This window comes from Hippoglossus hippoglossus, chromosome 3 (genome assembly GCF_009819705.1).
Source record: "Hippoglossus hippoglossus isolate fHipHip1 chromosome 3, fHipHip1.pri, whole genome shotgun sequence".
In the NCBI taxonomy this organism is placed as follows: Eukaryota; Metazoa; Chordata; class Actinopteri; order Pleuronectiformes; family Pleuronectidae; genus Hippoglossus; species Hippoglossus hippoglossus.
In genome coordinates this window covers 25147088-25168576 of record NC_047153.1, presented here as the reverse complement: position 1 = coordinate 25168576, position 21489 = coordinate 25147088, and the positions used below count along the sequence as shown (strand labels likewise).

The following is a 21489-nucleotide window of genomic DNA, read 5'->3' as shown; positions in this document are numbered from 1 at the left end:
GCTGATAAATAGATAATGACTCAAAACATTAGAAGAAAAGAACCAGAGAGAGGCTTTGTGTGAATGAGGAGTACTTTGATTAAATTTAGGTTTAGGGTATTTATCATGTAATTATACATGCTTTAATTACAGAGCTCACTCAGACCTATGTACTGTATATCTCCTTGTGTACTGCATTTAAGCACACGTGCCATGCATCGCTTTTGTGTCTAAACTTTGGAATAACAATTAATCAAGAGCAAAACATCGCACTAAGCCTGCGAGTGGACATCAGAAAAAGTTTAATTTCTACAAGAAGCCCTTCCTGAAGAACAGAGAGCCAGCCCCACTGGGAGCTGAAGACTGGTCTTTCTGTCTTACATAAAGTGGACACAGCCAAAGCAGCGATGGCTGGATGCTGGTGATTCAAACAGCATAAGGAACGAGAGAAATGAAGGAACTGGATGACTCCTCTTAACTCTTTAAAGCTGTTGAAGAGGATAAGCCTCTGGTGCTTTTCTCAAGCTTCCTCTGACATCTTCTGTTGATGTTTATTTAAATGGCGCTCAGATCGGTGTGGAAATCATCCCGTCGCGATTGCCCAGCAGGACACAAAACAGCTGGGCTCTGGAAGGGAAACAGAGAAAGAGAGAGAGAGATAAGAATATTTTCTAAAAAGGACAGAGGAAGAAAAACTTCAGGGTTTTATGTAAAGGAAGGGATTTGTGTGAAATGTATTTTGTGTAATGAGACGCTCCAATTCTGCTCTTTGAAATAGCATTACCTGGAGCTGGAAAATAAAAATCTCTGCTTCTGCCTGTCCCCCTATGGACCCGGCTGTTCTCAGCTTACACTGGGCCTATCCTCCATTTCACAAAAACACTCCAATGCTGTATTTTCTCAGATTTAGTCGTCAGAAGAGGGTGTCATTTCAGATATCCTGCTGGGAGATTGCTCTGTCTTCTAGGACATTCTGACACAGAGCGTTAATAATGTAGCTCTCTTTTCATTGCACTCACAAACACAGCCAGTGACCCTATTGCCATCAATAGGTTCGCTGAAATGTCTGCAATATGAATAAGCTGCTGCTTTCTGCTATATTTTGTTAGATTATATAATATATAATATATTACTTATAATAAAGACTTTTTTTGTTTGTTGCCTCTGCATGGCGTGTGGCGGACATCCATTTAGCTCTGAAAACATGGGAGCGCAGGGGTTTCTTTTGCGTGATAAGCATCGTGACCGCCCCTTGTCTCAGCATCCTCAGCATCCTGGCCCATTTTCAGGCAGCTCATTCACTTTATTGCTCTTCGCTGATGGCAGCACTTTGAAGTGTTTGCTAAAGGGGGGTGGGGTGGCATGCGCGGGGGCAGGGGAAGTTTAATTGGCCGCATTAGCTGGTTTGCTTCTCTTTCTCTTTCATGGTGCCCCCTCAGTTACACTGAGTCGGATTAGGCAACCGACAATTTAGCCCCCGCCCTCCCTCCTTCCAATCTTGATTCTGTGCTAGCAGAACTGGGTTTTGTGTTGAGTTTTCTCTGAAGGATCCGTGTTCATCTCCACCAGCTCCTTTTAAAAAGTAGTTTTGGAGTTTTTGATTTGGGAAAAATAAACAAAAATAGACAAACTCAGGTCCTCAGTCCCCTCTGTGTTTTACATTGACATGAATCTGTTCAAGCGGACTACAGGAAATGTTAAATTTAGTAACTTCATCCCTGTGCACATGACACTGATTGACAGGATGCCGTGGGTAATGATGTGTTCTGTTTCACAATGTGTCACCCACAGCAGTCGCCCTTGGACAAGTTTTGATGTTTGTTTTGTTTGAAATGCCTATAGACTCTTGTACATCCGACATGACATCTCCCGCAGTGTGTTTGGCTGGATGAGGCTTCCATGTGGAGAGAGACAGTCGAATCAATCATTTTAAAGGGCGTACAGATTTTGGGGGGGGGTTTGATTATTTGAAGCTTTTTTTCCAAGCCACCTTTTTTTACCGGTTTAAATTCTGCATTGAGGTTTTGCATGAAAATGTGTTGTGTGACTGATACACTAAAGCCTCTTTTATACCAAAATTGGCAGGTATATTCAGATTTATTAAACATGGGTAAAAGAAAGGTGATTGGCTCCTTTCCCATTGCTAGGAGGGGAGTTTATTTGTTTTTCTTCCCTGGTGTAAAGATCAGTAAAGATCTCTCACCTCGCTGTCTTGCCAAATTAGTGTGTTCACTCAGGTGACATGTTTCCATCACTGCCAATCGAAGCCGGAGCCGATGGAAACCCTCTTCTGCAGAGTCCTTTTACCCGGGAGCGAATGCAGATTGCATCCATTCCCATTGCAGACAAAAGCCAGATGTGGGTGTTCGGTCGTTGTTTTGGCCAGTTGAAAAGAGGCTTAAGTTAAAGAACCGATTATGGTGCTATTAAGATTTTTTTTTTTAGATAGTATTACACTACGTACAGTCAATGGAGAGAAAACAAGTATTAACCCAATTATTACTCATGATAACAGACTTGATTACAGTTTATAACACATTCTGTAGCACCACACTTACCCCTTATGATGCTTAAAAATGTAAGTGCTTAGAGAATGGCCAATATTAAAAGAACCACAGAGAGCACTAAATCCTATATATGAGGTATTGTGTGATACGACACTCTAACCTGGACCAAAGAACCTGTGAGGGAGTGGCGTCCATTCTCTGAGCATAGTAGTACAGTGTTCGGGTTCAAACGAAGGGAGGTTCATATCACAGCTAACCTTGGCTGTGTGCCCTGCATGGCTGCCCCTGTAAGCCATCAGTCTGCTGAGAGTCTGACTGAAATATTAAAGGGCCTGTCTGCTCGCCTGCTGTAGCACCTCACCACTAAGCAACCCGAGTGCAGTATATGTCATAGGTACGGTGTATTTGTAACGGATGGAGCCCAAGGTGAAAAAGGACTATTTTCAGTTTAATTGACACTCATATTACCTTCAAGCCTCTGATGCATTCATCCGTCTAGCTATACATCCGTGACTGACGTGACCTGGCTCCAGTTCGTTACATTTGTTTGCAGGATTAGGACTTAATTAAAAAACTGTGACGGTACAAATACATCCTGTTATCATGAAAGAGATGCCCTTGCAGCATTGAATCTTCCTTTTGTAGATAAGCACACCAGACACTGTACTGTAATCTCTCATGTTGTTCATGCAGCACATGCATGAGGGTTTGATGATAAGTGGCCTGCAACACACTAGCAAAAGCATATTAATAGATTTACATCCTAAATCAATGATTCTGCACCTTATCACTGTTCAGTGTTGACACAGGAAGTGCCCTTGATGTTGGAGGTAAAAGGTAAGGGTTTGGGTTAGGGTTACTAACTGCGCACATTATAATTCAGCACCATGACAGCCATCATGTCCCAACTTGAGATGTACTGACACCTTCTACAAACATGTTTTGCATGTTTGTAGATCAATTTAGTTGTAATGTATTTCAATCAATCACTTGTTGATTCTGTAATGGAATAAAACAAACTGCACAAAAATGTCCATTCAGCTCTCCACAGCTGTTTCACACTTCAGTCTCTTTGTGCTCTGTATGTAGCAGCAGCAAGAGAATGGAGCAGAGATGATGCCCTGTGTATGAAAAAGGGGATATTAGGCAGGTTGATTTGTATTCATGTGACACACTCTGGTATGTAATCAGAATGACCCTACGTGCTCACACACACACACACTCTTCCCTACCTCCTCCTCCTCCTCTTCTCCCTCCTTCACCGCCCAGGCTAACAAATCTGTTTGGTCCTGAACCCTCCAACGAAGGAAGGAAGTTGTGAACGACCTGAGGCAGGAAGACCCCTGGGGCAGTAAACAAGAAAGACAATAGAGAGAGATGAAATATATGATGAGTCTTTTTAAAAAGGGCTTTTAAGTTATGATGAAACAGCAGTAAACAATGCTGATGGAGGATTTTAGATTTTGATCAATTGCTGTTGCTGTCATTCAGGAGGAATTTGATTTTCTGATCATTTTTAGCCATGTTGTTTGAATTTCAACTCAGTTTGACAAACGTGTTCAATGTCCTGACAACTAAGACCCCTGAATGGAAAGAAAGTTGTCTGGGCAATAGTGGAGAGAAAACAAAAGAAGGTGCTATGATGGCGAAAATAGGGACATTACCATGTGATAACCTGAGACCCCACAGCAGTTCAGCAATTTAATTGTGCGTATTCTAGTCTAGTCCTGAATTAATGCTTAAGAAATGGGCCCTGAATACACCCACGTGCAGAAAATGTGGTTAAAGTGCTTCCTCCTTTTCATTTTAAGTCCAAAGAGTACAATCACAAAACACAAAGAGCTGAGAACCCTAGCTGTGAAAAATGAATTACCAGCTTTTCACTGCTTTATTCTAAACTTTAGTTTTTCCCTGATTCACTTTAACATTATAATGTTGGCTCATATGGATAACCATGAAATTTAGTAGATTCATGGTTCCCAGAAGATATACTCACTGTGGCAATTCCTCAACATATTCATATGTGTCACCAGGAGGCTGACACGTTTGGTGTGTTAGTGAAATGTCTGGGCACTGGATGGATATCCATTCCTAGTAGTTGCCCTATCATGTTTCCCAGAGGATGAATACTAAATATTTTGGTACGGCTAAACACAACAGGAGATTCTGGGTCAGATACATTTACAACAACAGGGAAAATGTCTGGAACATTCAGGCGAGGGGGTGATGCCAGAGTAGCGCATGCCGGGGGCAGGACATAACGTTTGAAAAATCATGTGTTTGTTATTTGCTTGGAGCACATCAACATCAACCTTGGCCATATTGACATCTTTATATCTTCTACATGCTTCTGTTGCCTGTTAGAAATGTAATCAACACGCCCACTCGACATTTTCCTGCTGTATTCAGGAAAATGTGCGGACTTTATTGCAAGTCTCAAAGCAGCTTTAATGACTTTGATGATCCACTGACATTTATTGATTGAAATTGAAAACAGATATTCATGGTCCCCAGAGGATGAAGACTTTGTTGATGACTTGATTTTCTTTTAGTGCCACCATGAGTATGACAGTCATGGATTTTGAGCCTGTTGGATGGATTACCACCAAAAACTCAAGGACCACAGCAGATGGACAAGCTAAACATGATCTATATCAGCATGTTAGCATGCTGGTGTTTGCATTTAGCTCAAAGCCTTGCTGTATACAACCTAGGTGCATGAGTGTATTATCATTGTCTTGTTTCCTATGGTAGCGATGCACATACAGTAAGGTATACACTGCTCCTCACTCCTTTGTGTGGTTTTCAGCTATCATTTTTATACCTACTCAGCTACACATGTCTATACTGCGAGTCTGTGAGCAGTGAACTGTTCATGTTCCATGTGCAGACTGTGAAAACATTTTTTTCTCTTGGGAGCACAATGAAGTAGCTGTCTGTCTTGCTACCCAGCCTGCTATAAATATTTATATAGGGGGAATCATTCAGGTTCAGTGCTGCCTTTGAACTGATTCATTTAGCTGATATGCAGATTGTCTGCTAAGTAACAATCACCTCTGTCCACAGGCCTCCTGTGACTAATAATTTACCTCTCTGCTAACCCCCCCACCCCCACTGAGACACTTGTTGCCTCCCAGTAGCATGACGGGACATATTAGCATGCAGAGGGTGCACCCACATCACTGATGCACACAATCATCAAGCCATTTTGTGGGCTGCAGTGGCTGAATGTGACTGTCACTCTCCTCTGTGATTTACATGCAAACTCTGCCAGATTCTCGACGTTGGGGAATCGCTTCATATTCTAATGCCACAAGAAGACATATCGCCGTCAAGAACACAGTTGCTGCTGCACACGTGTTAGCTGTGTGGGCTGTTGCCTCTACTGGTTCAGGATGCAAACTAGCTTCCATAACAATGCCACCACAAGGTTTTTCATTTGGCCCTTTCTGATCGGCCTGCCGTGAGAGAAGAATGAAACCCCTAATAGGGTGGAGAATGTCTTCTCAGATTGCTGCAAGTTTGGGGTGCATAACAGGTAATACAATGCAGCTCCTGCATTTGGTAAAGATCCTTACTCTGTCGTTGTCATAAATCAAGGAACAGACCTGGGACAGGTCGGCTGTGGCATGATGTCATTTTCCATCACTTTTCAGACTTGTGTAAAATTGCTTCGTCTGTCTTCAGGGAGCTTAAAGGGTAATGTGTTGTCAAAGATATAAAAGCTGATAGTGCACTTTGGGAGCAGAGTCAGAATAACAATTTCTGTGTTTTGTTTTATTATCATTCTCAGCATCAGTACCACACATACACAGCAACACCAGCTGTAATTGGTTCAGTGCTGTGTCATTGCAGATAATGTTCGCCGAGGTGTAGATGCTTGATTTTAGAGGACATACAAGTGGCTTCAGATACAACGACTGATGGGTTTACAAATGTCTGTTTATTTCTGTTTCGACTCCGCCTCAGTGTTCGCCAATAAATACCACAATAAAGAGAGAGCATTTTGTGTTGTGTGGGGCGACTGTAAATTGTCAATAGCCTACATTGCAGAGGACCATAAATACCAACTGTCGGAGTGCTCATATTTAGCCACATTTGGTCACCATCAACTGGAGAGGAAACAACATGCAGTCAAGAGGTGTTTCACTGCACAGGGGCTGCTATTTGGATTTTATGAGAAATAGGATGAGTGTTGTTTGCTGCCGGCCTGCACGGCTGTCACATGTTCGTCATGTTTGTCTGTGAGTGGGAGGTTGAGTGAGCAGGCTGAGGCCATTTGTCAGAAGAGTTATTTACATGTTTTCCCTGTGCAGCAAAGCGTGCTGTCATCTGAGCTTCGCACACAACCTTAGGGGTTCTTCACACGATTGTGCCATTTGGCAATTAACTGGCCTTTTTATAATGTGACGCTCGCTGTGTAGATTTACACAGTGGCTAGCTAAACTAGTGACCTCAATCTTACAATAATTTTCAAAAGTGATTAACTGGTTCAACTTAAGGTTGCTATTTGGAAATAGTGGTGGAGCGATTTTGACAATTTAGAAGATAAAATACTGTTTTTGTTAAATGGCAGCAAATTAACCTCCTGCAAATAACTACTTTTGACAGACTAATGAAAAATGCTTTAAACATTTTGACAGTAGGTTAATATTTGAGTCCTGCCGACATCTTGTCTTTGCTTCACCACAGGCACAATGTTTGCCGTGATTTCACTGTTTTCCACTCTTCCCATGTCTGCATTTAATTAATTTCAAATCCATTGCTACCTAGAAGCGGAGCCTTGCCTCAGTAAGTTATCCTTCCTGTGTTCTCTTGTTCATTTTACATGTCCTCAAGTTAATTCCAGCTCTAATTAACTACCTTTGAAAGAAATCTTTGTGATAATTACCTCAAGAAGGTGGAACGGAAGCAATCACACTTTGCACAATTTATTTCCCACCATGGGGAAAACCCTACAGAGTCACTGCTGCCTTTTCTTCTTTTTTCACCTTCAGCATTCACTTCCGTTTGTATGGAAACAAAGACACAGACTGATACGTTTTGGTCTGGTCTGGTATATTTGCAAAAAATATTATTAAAAGAAAAATGCTATGAAAAGAAAAACAAGTGCTGGAATAAATAAACTGTGCAGATGAGAACAGAAAAACCGGGCTCTCCTACAGCAGGACCAGGAGGAACAATGAGGAAGGGTTCTACTAATAACATATTGTCACTACTCAGGTTAAAGCAAAGCGAAAGCACCCATAATGTGACTTGACTTTGTCAGCATGATCCCGTTCCAGAGACACCTGCAGTTTATAGTGCTCCTATCCAACCGGTATCAATCTCAAAACACAGGTCAAGTTTAATTTACACACACACAAACACACACACACACACACAATAATACTTGTGTCATGCTCTGGTGAGAATTTCCAGCCATTAGACATTGTGGGGTTGAATGTAAAAACTAACTACAGTCTTGATAATGAAAGAACTGTTAATGTGCAATTGAAAGTCTCCTATCTAGTGAGGATAAATTAATTTCTGTTCCCACACATTTGGTATAATACTCCTACTATACTTCAAGTTTTCTGGTTTGACTGCATATACGTTAGACAGAGAATCTGTCGACTAATCCATGAATTTATAATCACTTATCCATTATAGAAGAACATGTCCGTTCAGGTTGTACCAGTAAATAATTTCTGCAAAAATTCCTTTGAGGCTGCACATATATGGTACAAGCTCAACAACCCCAACCAATAACATAGATAGGGCAGCTGCTGTATGTGGCTTGAGAGGTGATACGCAAACACAAGTACTGATCCACTCACTGCACAGTGCACAGTTTTACCTCCCCAGTAGATATATGACACTCTTGGCTGTGTCACTGTCCTTATTATGGGTCCTCTTGGTTACATTCGAGAGGGAATCGGCCTCGTAAACAGATTTTATTGTTCAAGAAGAAGACAACAAAACACACAAGGTCATATGTCTGAAACTATGAATGCTGTGTCTGTTTTGTAGATGTGAAGAAGGAGAAATAAATGATTTATACAATCCTATAAACATTTTGGCAATTGTCATTTCACAACTTAGTTCAGGAAGTTTGGCTGACACATGAAACAACACACACATATACAAACGTACATACTCAGAATGAAAAAGTCGTAAACAGTAGTAAAGCTTATTTTCGTTCCTTATTCCTTATTTAAGTGTTGAATTTGTTGCCTTGGTGCCTATTTCAGGCAGCATTCTCCTCTGCTTCTGCTCCTGGCCAGTTACCATTTCAAGATCCCCTTCAGCACAGGAAATGAGAGCAACTTCAGAGTTAGCAACCTACACATTGATTTTTTTTTTGGGACAGATTTAGATCACGCAATGATATAGTCGTCATACGTGTTTTACTGTGTTTTTGTGGTGTTTTCTTTGAATTGAATGAATTGTTTTGTGGAATCAGTCATTTAATGACCTCACCGGGCTTTAATTTTTCCAGCAATCAAGTTTGAAAGAATTTGGCATGACACACGATTAGTTTGAATGTATTTGAATACGAACTGCCCACTTGACATTGCTGCGCTTGTCTTTGGTGAATTCTAAGATGGGTGACCGTGCAGATTTGTTGCTGTTGTAGCCGTTGCATGGGGACAAAGAGACTTATCTTTGTTTGTTACGTTGCAGTTTATGGGTTAGAACCCATAATACTTTCACACGCCGCTTCTCAGATGTTTTGGTGTGGTTGTCCGCTGACGACGGCTTTGCTTCCTAGCGTTGTCTATTTTCGTAGCAAATCAAATGTAACATTTGTGACTAGATAGTGAGTGCCCTCTGCTGGATCACAAGAAGAATAGGATCCCCGCCGACCCCCGGGATTAAGACACTGGTGGTGGTGGTTGATGATCCTGATATGATGATGAATGACTCTGCTGGACTCGGCCAAGGCTTTGTGGAGGCCGGTTACAGCTGATCACTGAAATGATGGGGAAGAAAGAATTTAAGAAAGTAAGACAACAACCACATGATTGGCTGGATGAGATTGTGGCAGAATCTGATTAGTCGTTGAAAATTCCTACAATCAGCAGAGAGAGAGATAGAATTATGAGTCATTGATTATAAGAAAGTCTTCCTGTCTGTATAAAGTCAGGAATGTTAAGTCGGCTTGTGTCTGAAATGTTCAAAGGTTAGAGTGTTTATTAGTCTTTATTCGTGATGAAGACCTGGTTAACAGATTCAACCCTTCAACAAAACCTTAATGAGTGAGTGTATTTTAAAACCCAGGAGAGTAAGGCCACACTGTCTCTGCTCCTGTTGAGTAAATTAGTTTGACTTCTTAACTCTGAGAAACAGATGATGCAGGTGTCACACTTGATAAATTGATTTGGTTGAATTAGCTAATGCACCTGCGAACTGCACCTTGCATGAACATAAAACATTTGCTGCACATTTGCTGGGATTGCAGAACGTCAAAGGGGAAGGGACATTGAGTAATGCCATCTGCGGTGACACATCTCCTGGAGAATCATGGACAGATCTTAGCTGCGGTGCCATATTTCTGAAGAAATAGAGGGATGTTTGCAGGAGAAACATTTTGTCAGACAGAACGTTGAACTATGTGAGCAGTGAGATTTAACTAATGTTCAAACAACATCATGCCACAGGGATATAAGACTTTTCCATAAGGAATTCATGGGCAAACTGGTGAATTATATATGTATATATTTAGCTTGTAGTGCCGTGCCCTTGGATGATCAAATACTGCACATTCTTGCCAACATGTTTATGAGATGTAGATGTGTATCTGATATGAGAGTAGTTCTTTACAATCACCAGTTGGATAGTTTTTATGTGATCAAGTTATTGTATGTCAGACCATTTGACAGTTTGTGTTGTATATTTTGGTTAATGCTCTGATTTGCTTTCTCACTGAGAGGTGGAGTAGAAGAACAATAGTATGCAAAGACTGCAAACCATTTATATTGCCATCAATACTTGGATTAACACCGTTTTCCCAGGGTCTGTGTGAGTACAGTCAGCTCCCCTGTCTTTATTAACAGATTTATTGCTTTGATTGGCCACTTTTCTGCCTGTCAAACTGTGACAGGACGGCTGCAGCAGAACCAGGAAAAAAGCTGTAGCTTCTCTGGCCATGACTTGCTACACTAACGTTAGCTAGTCGACCTACTGAAGCGCAGCTAGTTTATGGCAGCTGAGCTGTAACATTCAGCGTGTGTGTGTGTGTGTGTGTGTGTGTGTGTGGGAGAGCGACAGAGAGAGAGCAGCCATTTTATGTGACTGACAAAACGGAAATTTGCTGCATGGAGATTACACACGTCACATTCTGCCTCACAGGTCAGCTTCAGCTCTGTATTTGTTACTTTAAGAGAGAACAGTCAGAGCTGTGGTCTGTCGCTTCTATGTTCAGTGCACTATGAAACACAATGATTTTAACTATCAAGACCCCACAGGTAACACTTCATTCAAAGTTTTATAGAGAAGTGGATCAGTTTATGTGAGATTATACAAGTGAATTACATGTTCTTAGATAAAGGTTTCTTTGTATCACAATTATAAGTGCCCCAAAACACATGAAAACCTGAATATGTATGAAAACACTATGTCGAGTTAACAATAATGCTTTTTATTTATGGTTCCAAAAAACCTGCAATGTATAATTTAACAATCATTTTGTGAGATTTAATAAAATCCAAGGCAATAATAAATACTTTAGAACTAAGAGCTGTTATCAGTCTGGGCAATAACACAATATCAGTAATTATTGCATTGCAATTCACATCAACAATATAACAAAAGGCCAATGTGTATTAAAAGAATGCTTATGCCTAAGAAAAGTGAGGAGGTCTAACACGTAAAATAAATAACAATGTGACATCTATAATAACTTTATTTGTTCAGCACTTATCTACACAAGATTACAAAGTGCTTTCCAAAATACATTGTAAAAAACAAATGAATACAAATAAAATGTATAGAGAAACCCAACAGTTCCCGCAATGAGCAGCACTTTGGCGACTGTGGAGATAAACAACTCCCTCATTAACTTGAGGAAACCTCTGGCAGAACCAGACTCAATGTGGGCGGCCATCTGCCTTGACCGGTTGGGGTGAGCAGGGAAAAATGGGGAAAAGAGAAGAGATGGGTGGAAAAGTAAGTAAATCTGACTGGCTACTGCATTGTATGGCAGTACTATGAAAGCCATTTAGCCCGCTCAGTAGATCAGACATCTTCTTCTTCTTTCTTCTATTTTGTTCGTTTTTTTATACTAAACTCTATATTCAACAGAGTTAAAGGCTGTCCCATTTAAGGCTGGTCTACCTGCTAGTGCCATCCGACCTCTGCAGCTCATCCAGAATGCAGCAGCTCAGCTGGTCTTCAACCTACTTAAGTTCACTCACACTACTCCGCTCCTCCGCTCCCTTCACTGGTTACCAGTGGCTGCCCGCATCCGCTTCAAGACACTAGTACTTGCGTACCGTGCTGCTAAGGGATCAAGCCCAGTCTACATCCAGGACATGGTCAAACCTTATGTGCTTGACAACATGTATTTAGGCATTTGCCTATAGTTTTGTATATGTCACTTTATTAATTACAATTAATGTGCACTTTATATTGTTATTAACTCTAAATATCCTGTTTGAACAGAATATATTCTAAAGAAGTTACTCACTACTTGAGTAGTTTTTTATGAGATACTTTTTTATTCTTAATCAAATACTTATTTTGTATGAATACTTTTACTTCTACCTGAGTCATTATAATTATAAAGTAACAATTATCTAACTTGAGTACTGTTTCTGTTTACTCTACCCACCACTGCTGATTTCATGCTTAATGTCCTGAAAATAATAGTGTCAGTGCCAATATACGGGTTTAATAGCTAAGAGTTGATTGAAGGTAGATGTAGATGTCTGTATTTACCATCACACATATCATATTATAAACTGTATAATTTGATAAATACAGAATTTTGGGTCAAAAATGTTTAAAGCTAAGTCAAGGTCTGATTTAATTTAACCTTCTGTATGAACCAAGAAAAGTTGGGAAGGGATCAGACATGAAAAGAATAGGAAATAGTCAAGAGTTGTCTCATTTCATTTCCCATTTCTCTTGAATAAATCAAAGTTGGTTTAATAGAGAGAAATGAGGTAGACGTTTGGGGGGGTAATGTCTAGTGCTGAATTCCATTCAGTCCATAAGCGACATCTCAGATGATAAAAACTCTCTCGCAGGCCGTTGGGCCTTTTCATCACCAAGGTAACATAAACGCAATTTTTAGAATGCTCTCAAGTCAAAAATTACAATTTCCCCCTCACTCTTCAGCAAAACTTCATCTCCCACAGAGATGTCGTTTTTTGAGTGCTGTGGTTTGGGCCGAGGCCAGGCGTTCCCCAAGGCCTCATCCATCTGCCACTGGAGTCTGATCAGATGGGCTTTCATTCCATTTCATATTGAATTAAAAAGCAGCACATAATACATAGGATCCATTCAGGGTTATCTTTTATCAGTTTTTAAAGACTTTTGCCCATGACTCATCATGCCTTTCTGTGCAATGATTTTATTTCAAGTGTTCTGACGTCTGAAGCAGTGTTGTAATGCGAGTGTAGCCTGTGCAGTGCAGTGGAGGGTCAGAGGCATCAGGGGAGATTTGGAGCTGTACTGCATCTCAGGTGGTTGAGCAGGTAGTCAGCCAGTGAAGACCTGTGCTCTGTTCCCCAATAAAGTGGATGCTCAGCTACTGAAAGTGTGTATAAGAGCCAATGTTGTGAATAAATCGTTGCTCACATGTTTCGCTCCATCAGAGGATGCCTCTGTGCCACCCCTCTGCAGCTGAGGGTGTATAATTTGATATGACTGGGTCTTGATTACTGTTTTCTATGTAAGGTGAGGAAGAGACTCAACTTAGTGGGTAAACACATTTACTGTCACTTCTCCAATGAATCATCTAGTGCTGACTTCTCATCACTTGCTGCTCTCCCCCCCCCCCAGAAGATTGCAGTTGTCACAGCTCTGTGTTGCTTTTGCCACAGCAGAGATCACATTGTCTGACAGTAAATCAGGTCTGTGTTGTATGACACCATAAATTGATCCAGCGTAGACAGCCCTGCTGCTCCAGCACCAGCTGTGCTCATAAAGATTTGAACATATATTAGTATGTATTGATGTTGGTAACCAATCCTGTTCATATATCATCAGAGAATAGATAGATGGCTGTATGAACAGAATCACTTGAGAAATGAAAACCAAGGTTCAAAACAGACTCTTGTGTGCTGGTTTGGTGGTTCTGAGATGATGCAAAAGCTATATGTGAAACTCAGGTTTGTTAGTGTTGTTGAAGCGGAGCAGATTTTAAGTAGATTGTCTCTCAGTAGAACGCACACCACAGCCAACACTTAACAGTCCTCTCAAATGCAGTTGAGTTTCACCAAATTACACAAACTCATAGATATCATTCCCCTAATTATGGCTAATTTATTTCGTCATGATAACGAATTATTCTCTAGGTAAACTAAGAACATTTTGAAAAACACCCTCTTAAATGTTATATATTATATATATAAATATATTATTGGATCCGCCCCCTAATACGGATCTGCACCAAAATTTAATGAGTTCTCTCCTGACCCATACCACATCCTTCCACCAAGTTTTGTGAAAATTCCTTCAATTGTTTTTTGTGTAACCTTGGTTACCAACAAACAAAGAACAAACATACAAAAGTACAGGTATGAACCTCCTTGTTGGATGTAATACTAGCAGATTTATAATTTTAGTATGAAGAAACATTACTGTTGAAAACATCTGTTGATTATGAACCCTCAAAAAAGTAAAATCTGTATAAGCAACATACTGTATATAAGCTATATATATTTTACCAAATATTTTGATAACCATGGTAACACTTTGTGTGTCATCACGAATGCAGGAATTAGTGTTTCCACATTAAAAATAGTAGTAATGTTATCAACCACACTGTATCCTCCCCAAATATTACAGGCCAGCCATTAGGAGCTATTAACAAGGGGAGAATCTTTTCCAACAACAATCCTTCCTCATGATCACGTTGGGATTCAGAGTGTGCACGGAGAGAAGAGGCTGAGAGAGAGTGGGGCATGAAGGAGCTGAGCTAATCAATAAAAAACAAGATAAAAAAACATTTGAAATAGAAGAAAAAAATCAATGTCTTGTGGTCAATGCTGACTGCTAACAATAAATCAATGTACGGGCATGCATTTGCATTAATATTTCACTCAGTCAAGTACAGTATGTTTTCTTATGAAACAATAACACTCACTGATCAATATTATATTACATCTAAGTCAGATATCCGTAACTGAAGCCTCACATTTTCACTTTTGAACTGTTGGGTAATGTGTCATTTGTCTCCTATTCCTCCAGGTCCAGTAGCTGTGATAAGTGGTGAGGAAGACTCTGCCAGCCCTCTTCATCATGTCAACCATGGGATTATTACCCCCTGTACTCTGGACGCGGGTCCTGATGCAGTTGTTATAGGGATGACTCGTATCCCTGTGGTGGAGAACCCTCAATACTTCAGACATGGGCACAACTGTAACAAGCCAACCACCTGTAAGTAACATTTCTCTTTGTTAGCAGTTCATTGTGTGAAAGTGTTCCTCATGTCTACTGCTGACCATCTTCACACATTCTTTGGTCTCACCTTGGTAGAGATACAAAGGGCCCCTTGGACCAGGTTGATGTGGTTAGGTATTTTAAGTTCATAAGGCGCATTAGAAACCCAAACCTCCAGAGCAAAGTGCAGCATCTGGGCGAAATGCCAGATACCAATCACCATGTCTTTATGTGGCTCATTCCAGCCGGTTCATCTCCAGTGTAATCTGCTGTTTATCTTTACAATAAGAAGTGCCAGGGCCCTTGGGGCAATATTGTCATCTACAGAGCCATTGTGATCATGTGGTGTTTGCATATGTTGGCACAGTTCCAGCCTTTTCCTATACAATCTGTTGACAAAAGTAACCCTCTGGTGTTCAGACAGCTCACCCTCCACCTCACCTCACTCACTCTCTCCCGGGACTTGACACTTGTTGGGGAAAAGACAAGACAACTTTAAGGCCTAATTACTCACAATTACATCAACTGCTCAAGAGAATCAGCAGAAAACAACTGGCACCAGCTGTTTCCCCAACTGGATGTAGTCAGGGGAAACGCTCTCCTCCGGTCCGAATGGCAGCAGACAAAATCTGTCTACCCTGGTCCCTCTCAGCTTCAAATGCATTGTTTACATCTTGGCTCACTCTCAAAATCGCCGTTGGTCAGGCTAGGATAAGTTGACTTCTGAATCGGAGCCAATGAGGAGGAAGGAAATCCCATTTGGAGGTGATAAATAAATGACGAGTCATATGTATTAGGAATGGCATGAATTGTTAATGGCGAGCCAGTGACTGATTTATAATGTCTCATGCCTTGCACAGGAGATCTGATTGTGAGCTAATGAATAAATGACAACGGGCACAAATGAAACTTTCTCCCGATTACAGTGAACCTGTAATTGAGAGTCAGACCACGCATGTGCACGATGGCAGCTGAATTCCACGGGATGTTCTCCCTTTCAGAATGCAGCATCCCATAGTCTTTTAGTCGTTTCTTTTTAGATTTAATTCCGAGTGCATGCCTGAAAAAGGAAACTGTAGGAAATGGACCCTGAATTCATCACAAGGTCATAATGGCCACTGCTTTCTGCCATGGGCTGGAAAAACAAAATGGCTCTGAACGGCTTCTGCCTCTTGCGATCGTTCACTGAATATGAATATACGCTTCCCCCTCAGGACACACACACACACACACACAGGGAAAGGAAAAATCTGTGTGTATCCATGTGTGTATATCTACAGTCTGTATGTGGGTGTACGACAGTGAAAATGAATCTGTGCATGAATGTGGATGTAGGCATTCTGTTAGTGGGGCTTGTAAGGTAGAATCTATTTCCCTCGGGTCGCCCCATTGTCCGGCTGGCCTCTCAGTTGCTCTGTTCTACGGCTTCACATGTCAACTAGAGAGCTTCACTCAGCTCAAACACTGCTGCTTTATTGATGGTTTGTCACCAATCCATAATGTATTCATTCATTTCCTTGAAAGCTTCCTATCCAGCGTGCTTCCAGGGTGTCACAAACACATGCATGTGCACACACACCCACACACACACTTTTTCTTACCCACATCCATTGGTAGTTCAGGTTGGTCCCAGTCTGCTTCTACCACTGGTCTTCTGGGTAATTTAAGGTGTTCCTTACTGTTCGGTACTGTGCATATGGAAACCCTCTCCAACAGTCTGTTGCTGCTATCTGCCATGCTGGCTTCTGTTAAAACAGCTGCATGTGATAGGAAATCGCCTGCTGCATGAGTCACACCAGTGATCCCAGCATGTCTCACCAGATGTATTATTCATGAGTATTTGATCTTCAAGTCAATCCTACCAAATATATACCGTATGTATTGTTCCATCGGTTAAATAGTTAGTAGTCAGCTGAAACAGAGCACACAGTAACAGAATTGCTGCTGTCAGTTTCTCACTGCACAATAAATAAATAAAAAGACATCAAAATCAACCAATCGCAGTTGTCCTCCAGCTGAACCGGCGACCTGTAAACATGAATTTGTAAACAAGCTCGGCAGATTGAGGACATTACAGCAGAGCAAAAGTGTTGTCATTCTGATGCCAATTTAAAAACATGGCGTGCGTGCAATGGGCTCATCTTCGGGATGAACCAGTGGCCTGGACTTATTGCAGCGGTAAACAGACGATACGTGACTGATTAGGACATTCGTTGAGATCAGCTTTTTTTTTTTTCAAGCCGAGCTGAAAAAGGCCAATCCTGGAGAAACGTAGCGGCATTAGGGAGATAAAGGCAGAAAAGGCAAAGGACAATTCTTTAGCCTAATGACAGATCCATATCTAGCAGGATCCGCCGTCTCCAAGCGAGTGGCTTTGTTTTATCGTAGCTTGCTATTTTAATTACGGATTTGTCACATCCCACTGGCCAAAATTAGACAATAGCTTTTGATGTCGGAGTGTAGCGCGTAGCCTTTCATTATATCCATGTTATTAGGGATATCACATGTGGGCACAGCTCGGACAAACCCACGCTCTTTCCCCCCTGCTTTTAGTGCAACAGAGGCATAATTATGCTCAAGGTGATGTTTTTGAAGATTAAAATGTCTCCAGCAGAGACAAGGAGTCACTAATTTGGTAGCTTGAAAGCTCAGCATGTGAGTGGGAATGAAAAGCAGATTGAGTGAAAGGCAGTTAAGTTATCGTATTCCAAGGCAATGATTCCATGAATTATAGTTTGAGAGAGAAAACCCCACAGGCTAGCCAGTTGTGAATTAAAAAAAAACACTTCAATTTCTAACTGAAGAAGTCCAAGATGAGTTCTTTAAGCTTGGCCCAAAATCCAGAAGCGAAACAGAAACTACTCAGTAGAAAAGAGCTCCAAATACTAAACCACACATACAAAGTAGAGTGTTCTAAAAATTGAATTCATTAAAGAGTAAATTAAAAAATGTTTGCTTCTGCAAACACATTTAATTGGTTTGCAAATCTTTGCAAAGCAGAGCAGTGGCAAGAAGCTAAAAACTAGCTAGAGTCAATTAAAATACTCAACCATCACTCCACAGTTTTTGGCTCCTACAGTGTTAACCTAGAAAAACTGCTTGTAACAATGTCACTTGGTATTTAAATACCAATATGAGATTTATTATGGTAACATGATGTACAACAACACATGACCAATTTGGTTCAAGCATGAACACGGGAGTTAAAGATTTCTTCATTAAAGTTGCATGTTAAAATAACACATTCTCATGGGTGTTGACACGTCTGCACCACAGTGAGGAGTTCATCAATGAGCACCCACTTGACTGTTTTATAACAGCAGAATAAAACAAATTTACACAGAATTAATTATGTCAAAACTTAAATATAAATGTACTTTTCTGCTTTTATTTAAACATAAATTTATAGTGTTTCTGTGATAAAAGCTCAGGCTGGATAACATGCCTCTCCTCTCACAGGTCAAATATAACCATTTTGTGTTGGGGGCATAGACTTTTAAAGAACCTCCCCTGAGTAGCAAGTGTAAAGTACTTAGTGCTTAAGTGTACTTAATGCTTAAACTTTAATCCAGCAATAACACAGAGGTTGAGCCCAGGGAGCAACTATTGTCAAAAGGAAATCAATCACTACTTTACTGTGTATATATATAAATAAACAGCAAGCTTTGCGGTATGGACCCATTAAGTGTTCAATATTAAGTAAATAGGGCATCATGAAATAAATAACCGCTTGATTAAATCGTGTGATGAATTAATGAGGACGGCACAGGGGTGCACTGTCGCCTCACAGCAAGAAGAAGCCCCACATGAACCTCATGGCCAGACACTGCCTGTCTGTGTTGAGTTTGTATATGTTCTCCCCATGTCTGTGTGGGTACACTTAACTGAAGACTCTAAATGACAGTCGGAGTTAATGTGAATGGTTGTTTGTCGACCCTGGGTGTACCCCCCCCTTTCACCCAGTGTCAGCTGGGATTGTTTCAAGCCCTCACGTGACCCTCGAAGTAAAAGGATGGATGAATAAGGTACAAAAAGTACTACATAAGGATTTCATAATGGTACTTTTGCATCAAAACGTTTTAGGACAGTTTTGCCACATATCGCCACCCTCTCATCATTCAGCCAATCGCATTCTCCTGCTACTCAACTAGCTTAGCAACTAATACCACATGTACCATTAGATACACAGTATACAGGAACACAAATTGACATTTTATTCAGATTAATAAGGTTGCAAATGCCACTGGACCTTAGCTAGTCAATTTAGAGCTAAGCTGGCTAATAAGCTTGTGTTATTTACCGAGCATCAACTTAAAGAGGTTAATTCAGAGTCAAACATTCAATGGGTTGTTCCCTGACTCAAACCACATCCTTCCACAAAGTTCCAAGGTAATAACAAACAAACAAATAGACTGGGGTGAAAAGATAACCTCCTTGGTGGAGGTCACAAAGATGATGCATTTTGTTTCATAATGAAGAATTGTTTTTTCTTTATGTATTAAATTAATTTATAATATAATTGACATAAGTTCATTAATTGATTTCTTGTCTTATTTATTTGTGTGGTATTGAACATTTTGGGAATACATATTGTGTCACATTAGGAAATGCTAAAAATGGTCTTGGTTGATAGTAGCAGGTAACTTCTTCATTTCTAACATCATCAGAGTGACTTTTGCGATGCATTTTAAACAAATCTTAGCGCGGCCATAGGTGGTTGTTCACACAGGTCTGGGTGTTCAGGGAGGCCAGGCAGCTACAGAGACGCAGGCCGGCAGTCAGCCAGCAGCAGCAGGTTAGGAGAAGATACCCACTGAGAGTCAACAATAAAGGCTGGTGTTCATGTCACAGCTGCCCAATGATGCTGAATGACACACAACCCTTGTGCTGCACTGAATTTAATCGCAGAGAGTCTTTTGTATGCTATTAGCTGTTGGATGAGTGCCTCCCACCTCACTAGGAACATCCTGTGGTGCTCTTTGTGTAGACGGGCAAAGGTTTAAGTACATTTCTTTTGAAATACATTTTCTTTTAACTTTTCCTTTCCATATGTTAGTTAGTCATAGTATGAACTAAAATATCTCAGAGGAGAGAATTATAAACTAATTAGTTTGTAAGTGAGCCTGAACATTATTTTAATTGTTTTACCATGAATACATGTATTTTGTAAACCTGTGCATTTGGAAAATCTGTATGTTTCTCTTGTGTTTGCAACATTAATCAGGAAATGTGTGATTAGTCATCAGTCCTAAACATTCATAGATGCTTGAGTTTAATAGGTTTTAATTAAAAGTCGTAGCGGTAGTAGTGCAGTGGTAATATTTTATAAGTACTAACCTAATGGTGCAGTGAAAAATGTTTATGGCTGAAATTGAATGACTTCATGTCCAAAGGTACTAAACATTGAGCATCTTATTGTTAAAGTATCAACCCTGCAAGACATGTTTTCGGTGACCATAAGGACACACATCGATCAACCCACCACACACACTCAGGGAATCTGTCAGGAAAACACACACATACACAAACACACACATATATAAATCTGAGGGAAACACACCGTCAAACACTCATAAACACCCACATACTCACACTAGGGGAAGTTGGCAGGTAGCTGTGGTGAAATGCGCGCACACACACACACACACACACACACACACACACACACACACACACACACACAGGTACAGAACAAAGCCCTCCAAAACATCTGTTCTCTCCCAGAAGCCTGACCTGACTAGCTGAGTAAATCTTGGTGTAGCGTTGTGTCTCGGCCTCCAGGGAGAATGTATGCTGGCGTGGAGTCCTCAGGTGAGCGAGGACAAATGAATGATGCTGAGCTGCAGGATAGAGATTTAATCTCAGGGTTTTTCAGCACACCAATCTGGGTAAATAGGCTGCAGGATGCGGCCCGAGTCCAACCTGCAGAGGAAACTGAAGGTTAACGTAACTTTACCTTGCCACAATCGACAGGCATGATCCATAATAGCTGCTTTGCTCCCATAAGTGGGGAAAACGAGGTGATCTGTGGTTATTCAGCAGCTAAATGAGACAAATCTGAATGAATTATTTACATCCAGGAAAAAAGGAAGAAAGAACAACTGGAAAGAATGTAAAGTTACACAGGTTTCCAATGTCTTTGCTTTAGTAGTAGACAGCGGTTTTCTCTGAAGAGCTCCTAATTTTCTTTCATCCATTTGCGCCATTTATGCAAACATTATTTACCTGTTCTACAGTCTATTAGCTGAAATATGTTTAGTCAACTACTAGGTTTAAGATATACAATACATGATAGAAATGTTAATACATCATTGATTTATAGTCTGAAACCTATGAAGTTGTAAAACTGAACTTTTGGCCTGAAAACACAATGAGAGTATAATTAATTTCAGGGATCAGATGCTTGTGGATT

General features: G+C 40.7%; 1 protein-coding gene across 6 annotated transcripts in view; it reads left to right on the top strand.

The window, feature by feature from the left end:
* Positions 1 to 21489, top strand: part of ntrk3b (neurotrophic tyrosine kinase, receptor, type 3b) — a 167786-nt gene that overhangs the window by 112421 nt on the left and 33876 nt on the right. For all 6 annotated transcript variants that reach the window (XM_034571640.1, XM_034571629.1, XM_034571651.1 and 3 more), the window contains one exon: positions 14886 to 15074. In XM_034571640.1, coding sequence (XP_034427531.1) covers positions 14886 to 15074 — 189 coding nt within the window. The remainder of the gene's footprint in view (positions 1 to 14885; positions 15075 to 21489) is intronic.